Below are 13560 nucleotides of genomic sequence, written 5' to 3'. Positions count from 1 at the left end.
CAGGAGATGATCGCGATCCAGCAGAGTAATGGGGACGGCTCCAATCAGCGGCGCTGACACAGACGGGAGGACGAGCGATGCTGCAGGGAGTGAGGTAAAGTGAGGTGAGGCGAGTATGAACGTTTATTTTTTTTATGTGCCACAGGATGCGGCCATACACCAGGATGGGGGCATATTATGAGCCAGGATGGGGGCATATTATGAGCCAGATGGGGCCATATGCCATGATGGGTTATATAGCAGGATGCGGCCACATGCCAGTATATAGCAGGATGCGGCCATATGGCAGGATTACGGTATATAGCAGGATGAGGGACATATACTGTATATACCAGGCAGGGAGGATCATTACCAGGATGCGGCACCTTAGTAGAGAATTTAGGGACATTACCCCCATAACAGTGTCAGCAGCAGATCCTCGCCCCATGACAGTGTGTCATGACCACATTTTTTGCTTAAAATTTTATTTTCCTATTTTCCTCCTCTAAAACCAGGGTGCGTCTTATAGTCCGAAAAATACGGTAATTATAATGGCAAGTTCAAACCATTAAAAACCCTGGTAGAGGCTGTGATATGGCAATAATGCAACAGCTCAAATGAGTTCATATTTCAGCAATCTGTGTCAGCTTTTTATTTTAAAACCAGTAGGAAGACATTCATTATTTGGTATCTACTTTATTGCAATTTCATATGCATGATCAACTGTTTGGATGACCCTTTGCATGCTTTGGAAGGCATTTTTTTCGTTATGTTAGACCAGTTTCACAGCAGAGACCGGTAATACAGGGAAAACCAACTGCAAATTTTGACCCAAATGCAGGTCTAATAGCTGATAGTAACAGCGTTGTAAGAATCTATGATGCAGTTAGCGCGGGACATCATGAGTTGTCTAGTCTTTAACAGTTTGCAGTCACTGTGACTGCAGACTTCTGAGTTTTCAGTGTGTACACTGCATGCTGTCAGGATTGTCCGGTGTCTGTGGTGACAGCAGGCGCAATACTCATAGGTGTGACCACATTTGGACCAGACATGCTCTGCCTCACTCAGTTCTCTTGTTTTGAATAAGACCATGCTTGTTAAGTTGGGACATGGCCACATGTTTGCAAATTCTTTGATTCATAAGTCTGCAGTCGGACACCCTGACGGCAGACTTTTAACAAAAGACCGGACAACCCCTTTGAACTTGTCTGTGTATTACTGACTGAAATTGGCATGGAATAAAGGGGTTTTACACTTTTTTTTTTTTTTTTAAGAAAATGGTTTCCTATTAATGGGATACCAGGTAAAAAAAAGTAAAGATTTTACTCCTCCACCCCTGGCCAGTTTTGTCTTTTGGCTGCAGCTGTGACGTTCATCACCACTGCAGCATACATATGCTTTAGTCATGACATCACCACTGCAGCATTCATATGCTATAGTCAGGACGTCCCCACTGCAGCATACATATGCTATAGTCATGACATCCCCACTGCAGCATACATATGTTATAGTCATGACGTCACCACAGCAGCATACAGATGCTATAGTCAGGATGTCCCCACTGCAGCATACAGATGCTATAGTCATGACGTCACCACAGCAGCATTCATATGCTATAGTCATGACGTCACCACAGCAGCATACAGATGCTATAGTCAGGACATCCCCACTGCAGCATACATATGCTATAGTCATGACGTCACCACTGCAGCATATATATGCTATAGTCATGACGTCACCACAGCAGCATACAGATGCTATAGTCATGACGTCACCACTGCAGCATACAGATGCTATAGTCAGGACGTCCCCACTGCAGCATACATATGCTATAGTCATGACGTCCCCACTGCAGCCGATGTTAGTAGCACTGGACGGGGGGGGGGGGGTGAATTTGGGTGAAAATGCCCTTTATATTTTATTTCTCTCACTCAATACTTGGTGCTTCATACTTACATTTTGTATACAAGCGCAGAGCTTGCTAGTGGAAATTACTCCCATCCTTGTATTGTGTCAGCAATCTCCTGTACTGGAGAGAAGTGTGACGCTACAGGGAGTTTCTTTTAGATTAGACTGGCTGAATATTTTTTTTTTCTATGGTTTTCTTGCTGAAATTGAAACAAACCTATTAAGTTATGGGCTTGGCAGAATGTGAAATGATTTTTTTTTGCATGTTTTCTTCACCTCCAGTAGAGGTAAAAAGTACCCTGTTCTCACTAAGGATAGTCCTTTCAAGTAGCTAGCTCAGTGTTTCTCAACTCCAGTCCTCGAGCCACCAACAGATCATGTTTTCAGGTTTTCAGGCTTTCATTAATGTTGCACAGGTGATGGAATTATTCCTTGTCTAATTTTGAGGAAAACCTGATAACATGATCTGTTGATGGGTCTTGAGGACTGGAGTTGAAAAACACTGTATATAAGAGCCCAGGCCACTGTGTAGAACGTAAAAATCACTTTATAATACTTACCTAAACGGTCGCTGTGGTGGAGTTGGGTCATATGGGCGTCTCCGTTCTGCGGTGCCGGTGCCTCCTCTTTCGGCCATCTTCATCCTCCCTGAAACCTGTGTGCATGACGAATCCTATGTCATCCACACTCGCCGATCCCGTGCAGGCGCACTACAATACTTTCATCTGCCCTGCTCAGGGCAGATCAAAGTGCGCCTGCATGGGACCTCAATGCCGGCCTGTGTGGATGACGTAGGATGCATCACGCACCCCGGTTTCCGAAGAAGGAGGACAAAGATGGCCAAAAGAGGAGGCACAGGAGAACTGAGACGCCCTTATGACCCAACTCCACCGCAGCGATCGTTTAGGAAAGTATTCTAACGGGATTTTTACGTTCTACACAGTGGCCTGGGCTCTTACATATAGCATGTTAGAATACTGTATATAAGAGCCCAGTGGTGGTGGCTGCAGCTTATAAGCACCAAATCTGGTGACAGGTTCCCTTTTAAGAGGTAACTTATTTACTCTTTGGACCAGTGGCATGGTTGCCCCATTGGCACGATCTGTGCGCACTCCAACCTGCAAGCAGATGGAGCTTTTGCCTATGCAACACTGGAGGGGCACTAAAGCTGTTCTGTTGGGATCCAGCGACACAGCCAGCTTCAGAACAGCGTTTACAAGTGTTGCACTCCTTGCCTAGGAGACGAGCCACCTCTGAATATACTGTAGAGGTAGCCAAAATCCTGGAATTAAAAATTCTTTCCCTCGCCAGCCTACACTGCATAAGCAGGAAGCTGTCAATCAATGATGTGGGGACAGGAAAGCTGGCACTCATATACAAAAGTTGAAATAAGAATTGAACAAGTCAACCATATTCTAAGCTAATAATTTATTTCTAAAGGTGCTAGTGACATGAATTTCTCACCCGATGTCGGTAGCAACATATCCAATCCAGACAGGCAAAGAAATTTAAACCATAGTTCTTCATAAATTCTGTGTAATAATGAGAAATGACACAGGGAAAATGTATTGAACACTCTTACTAAATTTGAAACTATATCAGCAGAGGAACTTTTTTTTTTTTTTTTTTTTTTTAAACCCTCCCAGGTATGGAAATTTATTTTTACTCCATGACATATTGATTAAAATTAACTTGGTTCGTAGGGAAAAATGCCTTTTGATACTTGGTACAAAAGCCTTTGTTGGTTGTGACAGCTTCAGGACGCCTCCTGTATGTAGAAACATCTGACATACATTGCTCAGGTGTGATTTTTTGGCCCATTCTTCCACACACTCTTGAAATCCTGAAGATTCTATGGGCTCCTTCTATGAACTCTGAACTTTTAATTCCTTCCATAAATCCATAAATGTTCTATTGAATTACGGTCAGGTGATTGACTGGGTAATTCTAGCAGCTTGGGATATTTTGTGGCTGTAATCATTGTCTTGCTCAAATGGTCACCCTCGTTTCGTCTTCATCTTTCTGGTAGATGGCAGCAGGTTATTTTTATTTCCCCCCCCCCCCCCCAAGACTCTGTATATTTGTCCATTCATCCTTCCTTCAGTCATATGAAGTCTGCCAGTGTTGTATACTGAAAAAACAGCCTCAAGCCATGATGTTCCCACCTCCAAACCTCACTGTTGGTATGGTGATATGCACTGCCTTTTGGCCTCCAAACATGGTGTGTTTTATGGCATCCAAAGAGTTAAATTTTCGTCTCCTCTGACAAGACTATATTCTCCCATAATCTCACAGGCTTGTTGCGTAAACTCTAAACGCGCTTGAAGTTTTTTGGGTTTATTTTGTTTTTTTTTTTTTCTTCTCTCTACACACGAGGTCCTTGGCACTTGGATAACTTTTTCTGATTCTTTTCATTCCTCTGTCTCAAATCTTGCGGGGAGCACCTGGTTGTGCCTGGTTTATAGTTAATGATGATCTTTCCACTTCCGTATTATGGCCCCAACAGTGCTCTCTGAAACCTTCAATAGTTTAGAAATTCTTTTGTAACCAATGCGATCAGCATATTTTACAACAATAAAGTTGCAAAGGTCTTGAGACAGCTCACTGGTTTTACCCATCATAAGATGTTTCTTCATGTGTTCAGTACTTTTTCTCATTGTTGCACATCACTAAATTTATGGACATCTATGGTTTGACTTCTTTGCCTGTGTGGATTGAATGGTATGTTACCGACATCTGGTGAGAAATTTACATTAATAGCACATTTTAGAAATACATTTACTTAAGTATTGAACAAGTCAACCATTTCACCCGCTGTACATCGAGGCCTACATAACAGGACCTCCTCTCGAAGATGACAGGGAAAGATGCAGTAAATAAAACATTACTTGGCTTTTTGCTGTAGTTTTTAAGCAGCAAATGACCCAACATGAGACACAGGATTTCTGTTCCTACTAGATCTTGCGCTCGTGTAGGTCCCGAAGAACCTGGTGACTGATTCTTTCCAAAATTAGTTGGTGGAGACTTGGAATATGTGTGTACGTTGAGTATTTGGTTGCTGAAATTTCTGCATCTCTTGGCAGGAAAAACATGCGTTTTTGCCTCCTCATTTGCATGGGTTTTTCAATTCATTTTCACAATGGGCAAAAAAAAAAATTAAAGAATTGACATGCTGCAGATTATTTTCTGCACCAGATCTGCAAGGAGAAACTCAATGTGTGCACTGCTCTTCAGGATTCTCATTGACTTTGCTGACATCAGGATTTGTTTCCAGCTTTGTGACAAAACTGCACATAAAAACTCTTCAAAAAAGTGATAGACGTGCACGTACATGCTCTTTGCTAGGTTGAGGTAGTTCGCACTATTTTGAGGACGTCCTGCCAACAGATTATTTTACAATGTGAGTGCGTTAACTTGGATGTGTTACCAGATTTCAAGCTAAAACCTAAACACATTATATTGATCTAAGAAGCCCGCTTCTTTCCCTGCAGATGATGGCTGTGTTAATGTGTTAGCCTTCATCTGCCTCTAACAGCTGCGGGTGGAGTGCAGCTCCGACCATGGTTGTTGGGCTATATGCGCACAGTGCGTTTTTCGCGGCGTTTTTCGGGTGCGGTTTTGGCCTCAAAACTGCATGACTTTGCTTCTCCAGCAAAGTCTGAGTTTTCATTTTTGCTGTCCGCACACAACTGTTTTTTTAAGCTGCGTTTTTGAGCTTGAAAAAAAAAATGGACATGTCAATTCTTTCCTGCGTTTTTCTGCGTTTTCCGCCCATGCAATGCATTGGAAAAACGCAGCAAAACGCAGAGCTCAAAAACGCACCAAATCGCGGTAAAAACGCATGCGTTTTTTGATGCGTTTTTGGACGCAGGTGCGTTTCTGTGCGTTTTTAGCGGCCAAAAACGCAGCGTCAAAAAATCGCAGCGTGCACACATAGCCTTAAGCTGTTAAATGCTGCCGGCAATCTACGACTGTGAGATGTTGATGAGTTTGTTTTTAGTGAAGACTGTAAATAGACACCCAAAAAAACAATTAAGGAATTGCGCTTATTTTACAATTTTTGCCACACTTGGAATTTTTATTTCTCGTTTTCAAGGAAATCACATGATAAAATGAATGGTACTACTCAAATGTACAACTTGTCCCGCCAAGAAAAGTAGACAATTAAAAATGTCGCAAGGAAAATTTAAAGATTTATAGCTTTTGGAATGAGAGGTCAAAATGAAAATGGAAAATAGCCATGTCGAGAAGAGGTTAATCTACCGCAAGTGGATGGTTAAAAATGTATGGATGGAAAATCCCTTTTTAGAATGAGCATTGAGAGTCCGGGTGAAGAATGAAAGAACTCATGATGAGTACACCTGTAGGCTGGTTGAACAGAATAACTGCTGCAGCCTGCAAGGAGGAGTCACACCATGTTTAACCTCCGTCCTCACCCCCCCTCCCCCAACCTGATTTGCTCCTCAATCATAATCGAGTATACAGATGTTCTGATTTGAAATTTCAAAGTATTTATACCAGCCTCATCAGGCCTAAGATCTGTTCTATAATGAATGCAGTTTGTGTTGTTAAATCTGATGACTGATCTGCTTTTAAGAACATTTTACCATTCATATACTGATGCAAGGGCAATTTCATAGGCGATTTAAAACGTCCTATTTTGAGTTTTGTGGTAAGGAGTGAATGGAGAAATCTAGTAATTTTAGAGACTCTTACTAACCTTTGTTTTGTGTATTCATACTCTATTCTTGCCGCAAAGCTATTGTAGTTACTCTTAGAGGCATTCAGCTTCCAGAACCTCCATGTACTCCTTTTAGGTCGGGTTCATTTACAGATGCTCAGCGTGGTTGGAGAATACGTAACCTATTGACAATTGTATTTTTTAACAATTATTAAAAAAGCTGAAAATTACAATCCAAATGTAATTTTTTTTTTTCTCTTCCTGTCCTTGTTGTATGTCTACCCCACACATTCTTTTGGCTCAGCCTAGCATCCATGTGTTTTTAATTAGGCGAGAAGAGAAAGCTGCTGCTAGACACCTCCTTAAAGAGGTTGTCTACTGCTTCAACATTGATGGCCTATCCTTAGGCACCCCACCAATCCGCTGTTCCCGATGTTGGCGACTGCTGGAACTGCTCAGTTACGGAGATGTACAGTGCAGGTCTGTTAACAAAATAGTGGCCGTGGCCAGATACTATCCATCCAAACTCTTTTGATTTGTAAAGGGGGCGGATGTGCAGTACCCAGCTGCAGCCAATGTAGAGTTGATGGAGGTGTACTGTGCAGCTCCACAGCTGAGCAGTTCCCGACACCAAGAACTTCAGATCAGTGGGAGTGCCGGGTGTTGCACCACCACCAAACACACATTGATAACCTATCCTAAAGCGGGCTTTACATGCTACGATATATCTAACGATATGTCGGCGGAGTCACGTTGTAAGTGACGCACATCCGGCATCGTTAGTGATATCTTAGCGTGTGACAGCTATGAACGAGCAGAAATACTCACCTTCTCATTCATTGTTGACACGTCGCTCATTTTCTAAAAATCGAACGTCCGGTTGTTCAATGTTCCCGAGGAAGCACACATCGCTCCGTGTGACACCCCGGGAATGATGAACTGCAGCTTACCTGCGTCCCGCCGGCAATGCTGAAGGAAGGAGGTGGGCGGGATGTTTACGTCCCGCTCATCTCTGACCCTCCGCTTCTATTGGGCGGCCACTGTGTGACGTCGCTGTGATGCAGAACGTCCCTCCCCATTCAGGAAGAGGATGTTCGCCGCCCACAGCGAGGTCGTTTGGAAGGTAAGTATGTGTGACGGGGGATACAGCGTTGTGCGACACGGGCAACAAACTGTCTGTGCCGCACAAACGATTGGGGCGGGTGCGATCGCACGACATGTTGAAACGTGTAAAGCAGGCTTTAGGATAGGCCATTAGTGTTTTAAAGTAGTGGACAACCTCTTTAAGGCCCCCATGCACATTAGATTAACGTTAGCTGAACTCACCAATATTAAGTGGTTCAGTCTACAATCTAATATGCATGGAAACACCCTAAAGATGGTGGTTGGTGGAGATGAGTATCCAGCATATGTGACTTTGGACTGCCAACCTTGTTGTTCTTTACAAGATAAGGTGCCACCAAAGACGTCTTGAAGTGGCTCTCTCGTAGAGAACGCAGGACCACTCCTGTGTATGGGAGAGACTGTCAAACGTTGGTTCAGTTGGAAGCTCTCAAGTCTTTTAGAACAGATTTTATCTTCCCTGAAAACAAAAGAATTGAGTGTTGAAATTCCGACTGTCCAATCCTTGTCTCCCTTAGCATCAAGCTAGTCTGCAGGTCTTAAGCAAGGATTGAAAATGCCATCTTGTCCTTGCAGCTAACATCTGACTAATAAGGCTTTATGTATTGTGTACCACCACATGAACTCTGTTTGAACCTGACCTTAAAGCCCCCCTCCCAACTTACAGAATAAATAATTGACAGAGCCGCTCTTTTTTTAGTTGCCTTTTTTTCTTTTCCTTTTTAAGTTCCTACATTTTTACCTTCCTTTTTTTTATTTTTTTTATTTTCTTCTTCTTCTTTTTTTTTTTTTTTTTTTTGTTGTTTCTCGTTTTGTTATGTCCTTACAGTAACAAACACTTTGAAGAAACCAGATGATCCAGCTGCCAAAGCAGTGACCTTGGAACTGGACGCCAACAGGTTTAAATGCAAAATTTTGGATTGCTCCAAATCCTTTCGCAAAGCCAAATTGCTGCATTATCATTTGAAGTATTTCCATGGAGTTGAAAAGGCAGAGCAGGATCTGATGCCTATGACCAGGCATATGCAGACAAGAGGCTCTTTAGCTCATGAAAAGAACAGCCAGCAAACGTCAAAAAGGAGGCGCACCACGTCTGGTTCTCTGCGTAAGACTGTTCGCCTTTATGTCCTGTGGCTCTGTTTAGGTGTAGACTAGTGTTCTTCTAATCATGTCCTATGCTTACCGGATCACGGTTGAGACACGGGTGAATCTCTGCCATGGATGTGCTTTACATATTGTAGTGAGTGTTGATTACCTTTCTTTCCTTTCATTTATCTTACTTCATATGGACTACAAAAAAATGACTTTATCACTCTTCTGTTTTCTCTAAAATAGTCAAGTGGGGGACCTATTTTCTTCAAGTCTGCTGAGGAGACTGTTTTTTTTTTTTCTTAGTGTGATACTGGAGCTGTTCTCAATGCTCTGACCCACTTCTACTCCCTCCTACCATCTCACAGCATGCTGTCCTACAAGCACCGAGGGGCTGAAACTGCACCTGCATCCTACTTTAACCCCTTACTACTTACTGAATTATCCAGAACCTCTACAGACATGCATATACCCTACTGATATATGCAAAAATATTTCTAATATTCTGTAAGCTGTAAAGGGGAGCCACCCTAGTAGGCTGACATTTGACAACAACAGCTGCAGTTATCAACACGTTCTCTGCAGCTGGAATGGATTAGTACACTGCACTCATTCTAATATAATGGCGTATTTACTGGCTATGAAGCCATGGAGTACAGCACGTGACCTGTGGTAGTGGCATGTGGGAATTGGCCTGAGCTGAACACTTAAGGCCCTGTCACACACAGAGATAAATCTGCGGCAGATCTGTGGTTGCAGTGAAATTGTGGACAATCAGTGCCAGGTTTGTGGCTGTGTACAAATGGAACAATATGTCCATGATTTCACTGCAACCACAGATCTGACAAAGATTTATCTCTGTGTGTGACAGGGCCTTTAGGGTAAGTGCCCACGATCAGTGTTCACAATGTTTTGGACACCGCATGCTTCAGCTGCATCCAAAACACAGGGATGTACAGTACAACCACAGTGGATAGGATTTCTAGAAATCCCATGCCCACTGTGCGTGTGTGGCCTTCAGCGAAAACTGACCTGCGATGCATCTTTCCGAGGACGCAGCAGGTCAATTCTTTGCTGCAGGGTAACATGCGTCCTCCGCAGGGAGAACAGAAGAGGGAGACCGTAGCACACCAAACCCTGATCGTGGGTACAAGCAACTGCTTTATCCTGCGGAGGAGACTCGCGGCCCCGCAGGTTAGGACCCGCCGCGTCCAGGATGTAGCGAGTCCTGATGGTGGGCACGTACCCTTAACAAAAACCTGTCAGCAGGATTTAGGACTATAAAGTAAATACATGGTCATAATGGCGATGTGATGCTGATTAAATGGATACCTGCAGAGAAGCAATCTGATTGTTTGTTGGTTGCTGAATAATCTTTCTCTAAAGTTTTCTTATTGATGTCCTCCATGCATGACGAGACTTGGGGACAGGGTCTTTTTTTTTTTCTCCGCCCCTCACCCTGTTTCCTTTTTCTTCCTTTGGTCACGGATTATTCAGTGACCTGTCTCCTTTTTTGAAATTCTGCTCCGCCGCCATGATTTCGGTGGGACTGCGTGCACAGTGTGAATGTGCAGACCAAGCTTTCAACTCTGACCTCTTCATTAAAAAAAAAAAAAAAAAAATCTATAGTTCTGCGCATGCACCATTTTTATTGAAGACATTCTGTAGAATCCCAAAGCTCAGTCTTCAATAAAATGGCGGCACACGTGTAGATCTCGATTTTGACTTAATGACTAGGTAATTGAGTTGAAATCTTGGTCTGCGCATTCACCATATCCGACGCCTTTTTATTGAAGACCTGTAGACCACCTGCAGGATCACACTGAGCCTGCGCTGCCCATTCATGGCGGTGGCGTGGAATTTCAAAAAGACAGGTCACTGAATAATTAGTGGACCTGTAGAAGAAATTGAAAAGGCAGGCGGAGGGGCGGGGACCAAGACCCCCTTTCCCTCCAAATCCCACCCCAAAGCACGGATGACGTAATCATGAAAACTTTACTGGAAGGTAATTCAGCAAAGATCGTATACCTTCACTCCAGGTATCCATTTAATCAGCATCATAGTGCCATTATGGCCGTGTAGTTACTTTATAGTGCTAAATCCTGCTGACCGGTTCTCTTTAAAGCTGATTTTACACTGACGGATAATTACCCAATAAATGAGCAAATTGATTGTTCATTGGTGAAGTGATTTTGTGCACCAAAAGTGATCATCAATCTCGGCTGTGCATTGTTCTGTGTAAACAGACTCTCAAACAACCGCCGATTTTAATAAAGGTTAGTTTCTTCATCGTTCCTTATGGGAGACCCAGACCATGGGGTGTATAGCTTCTGCCTCCGGAGGACACACAAAGTACTACACTCAAACGTGTAGCTCCTCCCTCCGGGCTATATACACCCCCTGGATGACAATCTAACCAGTTCAATGCTTTGTGTTTCAGGAGGCACACACACATGCATTCTCTGATTTTTCTTTTTTTTTTTAAGATTTTATTTTTAAAGATATGGAAGAAAAGCGGGTCCAGTCTGGACTCCCGGCATGTCCCTTCTCACCCCACTGTGTCGGCGGTGCTGTTAAGGTTGACTTTACAAGGCTGGAGCCTTCACATGCCGCGCTCCTTCAACATCCTTTTTTCAGGCTCTGGTTTGAAGTGGGAGCCATCACGGTCCTCTCTGCTTTGCAGGAGACCGGTCTCCATCCGCAGCCCTGTCAGGTTCCTGCTGGACGGAGCGTTTAACCTTCCCTCAGGGACATGGCCCTGCGTCTCAAAGCTAAGTATTGAGACGTTTTTCAGGGGTCCCGGGTACTTTTATTGAGGGGAGAGTATGTCTTTTGTCGTTACTGTAACTTCCGGCCGGTTCTGGGGGTTTTTCCTCAGAACCGCGCCGAGGGTGCCTGCTCGTCGGCCGCATGTTAAAATCTAGGCCCCGGCTTCAGTTTGGGCCTAGTTTCGTTTTCAGCTTCCCCTGCATGTCATTCATGCAGGGGAATAGTGTGGCGCCGCCCACCGGCCGGCCAGCAGAGGGGAGGACACTCCTCTCTGAGGAGCTGTTCCCTCCCCTGTATCTCTCCTTGGCCCTCCGGTTTCCCGCTCTTGGACTAATCCCCGCCCCCCTCCTCCTTCCAGCGCCATTTTCTCAGCGTTCTCGCACTGATCGGCGCTGGATGCTGCAGCTGCTTCTTTTTAGGAAGGCTGACGCTTCACTGGGGGTCCGAGCTGTGGAATCCGGAGGGCACACAGAGAGCGGTCTGGTAAGCCACAACCTCTGGTTGTGGGCTTTTTATTATACACTCTCAGGGCATTCTACAGGAGTGTATTCTTGCTGCAGAGCCTCCACCTCAGCAGCATGTCTGTCACTAGGAGCAAGGCTGCAAAGCTGTACGCTATATGCACTGCATGTAAGCTCATTCTGCCAGAGCCAAGCACATACCCACATTGTGATGCCTGCTCTAACATGGTGGTCCCTCAACCTGGAGCCTCCTCAAGGGTTCCTCCGGCCGCTCCAGCCCCGGTGGCTGATCCCCCGGCTTGGGTAGCATCTTTTTTCAGAGCTATTTCCCAGTCTTTTGCCGACTCCATGGGACAGCTGTTCCAGACACTGCTGACCATGCATCAGCCCCCTTCTCAGGGCCCCCCTGCTGCTCCGAGCTCTGCAGAGCTCTGAGCATGTTCTAGGACCCCGTCCTCCTAAACGGAGACGCAGGGACCCTTCTCCTTCCTCGTCCCACGGCTCTGATTCACGAGCCGAAGTGCAGGGCGAGGAGGATACTTTTACTGTGGGCTCAGACGCTTCCTCTATGTACCCCATTGCCTTGTCTGAGGGTGATGCGGATGTTAGTGACTTGATTGCGTCCATTAACTCCGTACTGAACCTCAATCCACCAGTGTCAGAGGAACAAGCCTCTCTGGTAGAGATACATCAGTTTGCCTCACCTAAGAGAGCTAGGAGTACGTTTTTTAACCACTCCAGTTTTCAGGCCACTGTCACTAAGCCCAGGGCCTGTCCTGACAAACGTTTTCCGAAGCGTAGTTCTGATGACCGTTTTCCCTTTCTGTGGTGAAGGAGTGGGCTCAGTCCCCAAAGGTAGACCCTCCGGTGTCTAGAATCTCAGCCCGCACAGTCGTAGCGGTGGCCGATGGCACCTCTCTTAAGGATCCCACTGACCGCCAGGTTGACCTTCTGGCCAAGTCTGTATATGAGGCGGCAGGGGCCTCGTTCTCCCCGTCTTTTGCGGCAGTGTGGGCTCTTAAGGCAGTCTCTGCTTCTCTGGCGGAGATACATTCCCTCACCAGGGACTCTATGCCTGAGATGGATGCCTTAACTTCTCAAGCTTCGGCTTTTTCATCCTACACCATGTCTGCCATTCTGGAGGCTTCTCACCGCACGGCGGTGGCCTCCGCTAACTCTCTTGCGATCCGCAGGATCTTGTGGCTTCGAGAGTGGAAAGCAGACGCTTCTTCTAAGAAGTTCCTTGCGGGTCTCCCTTTTGCTGGGTCCCGGCTGTTTGGTGAACAACTGGATGAAATAATTAAGGAAGCTACTGGCGGGAAGAGTACTTCCTTGCCACAAACTAAAGCCAAGAGACCTGTCCAGAACAGGAACCAATCGAGGTTTCGTTCCTTTCGTTCCTCTAACTGGTCATCCTCTAAGCCCTCAGCCTCGTCCACGACCGCAGCCAAGGATCGTAAACCCATCTGGCGCGCGAAGCCGCGTCCTCAGAAGTCCGGAGGAGCCGCTGCCACTAAGGCAGCCCCTTCTTGACTATCTGGCTGCGCCAGC

General features: G+C 45.2%; 1 protein-coding gene across 6 annotated transcripts in view; it reads left to right on the top strand.

The window, feature by feature from the left end:
• Positions 1-13560, top strand: part of PHF20 (PHD finger protein 20) — a 188686-nt gene that overhangs the window by 82145 nt on the left and 92981 nt on the right. For 5 of the 6 annotated variants that reach the window (XM_075349891.1, XM_075349889.1, XM_075349890.1 and 2 more), the window contains one exon: positions 8520-8795. The exons of the other annotated variant lie outside the window; for it this stretch is intronic. In XM_075349891.1, coding sequence (XP_075206006.1) covers positions 8520-8795 — 276 coding nt within the window. The remainder of the gene's footprint in view (positions 1-8519; positions 8796-13560) is intronic. 6 annotated transcript variants of the gene reach the window in all.

The sequence above is a fragment of the Anomaloglossus baeobatrachus genome, chromosome 5 (genome assembly GCF_048569485.1).
Source record: "Anomaloglossus baeobatrachus isolate aAnoBae1 chromosome 5, aAnoBae1.hap1, whole genome shotgun sequence".
In the NCBI taxonomy this organism is placed as follows: domain Eukaryota; kingdom Metazoa; phylum Chordata; class Amphibia; order Anura; family Aromobatidae; genus Anomaloglossus; species Anomaloglossus baeobatrachus.
The sequence above is the reverse complement of the archived record's forward strand: the minus strand, read 5'-3'. Positions and strand labels throughout refer to the sequence as shown.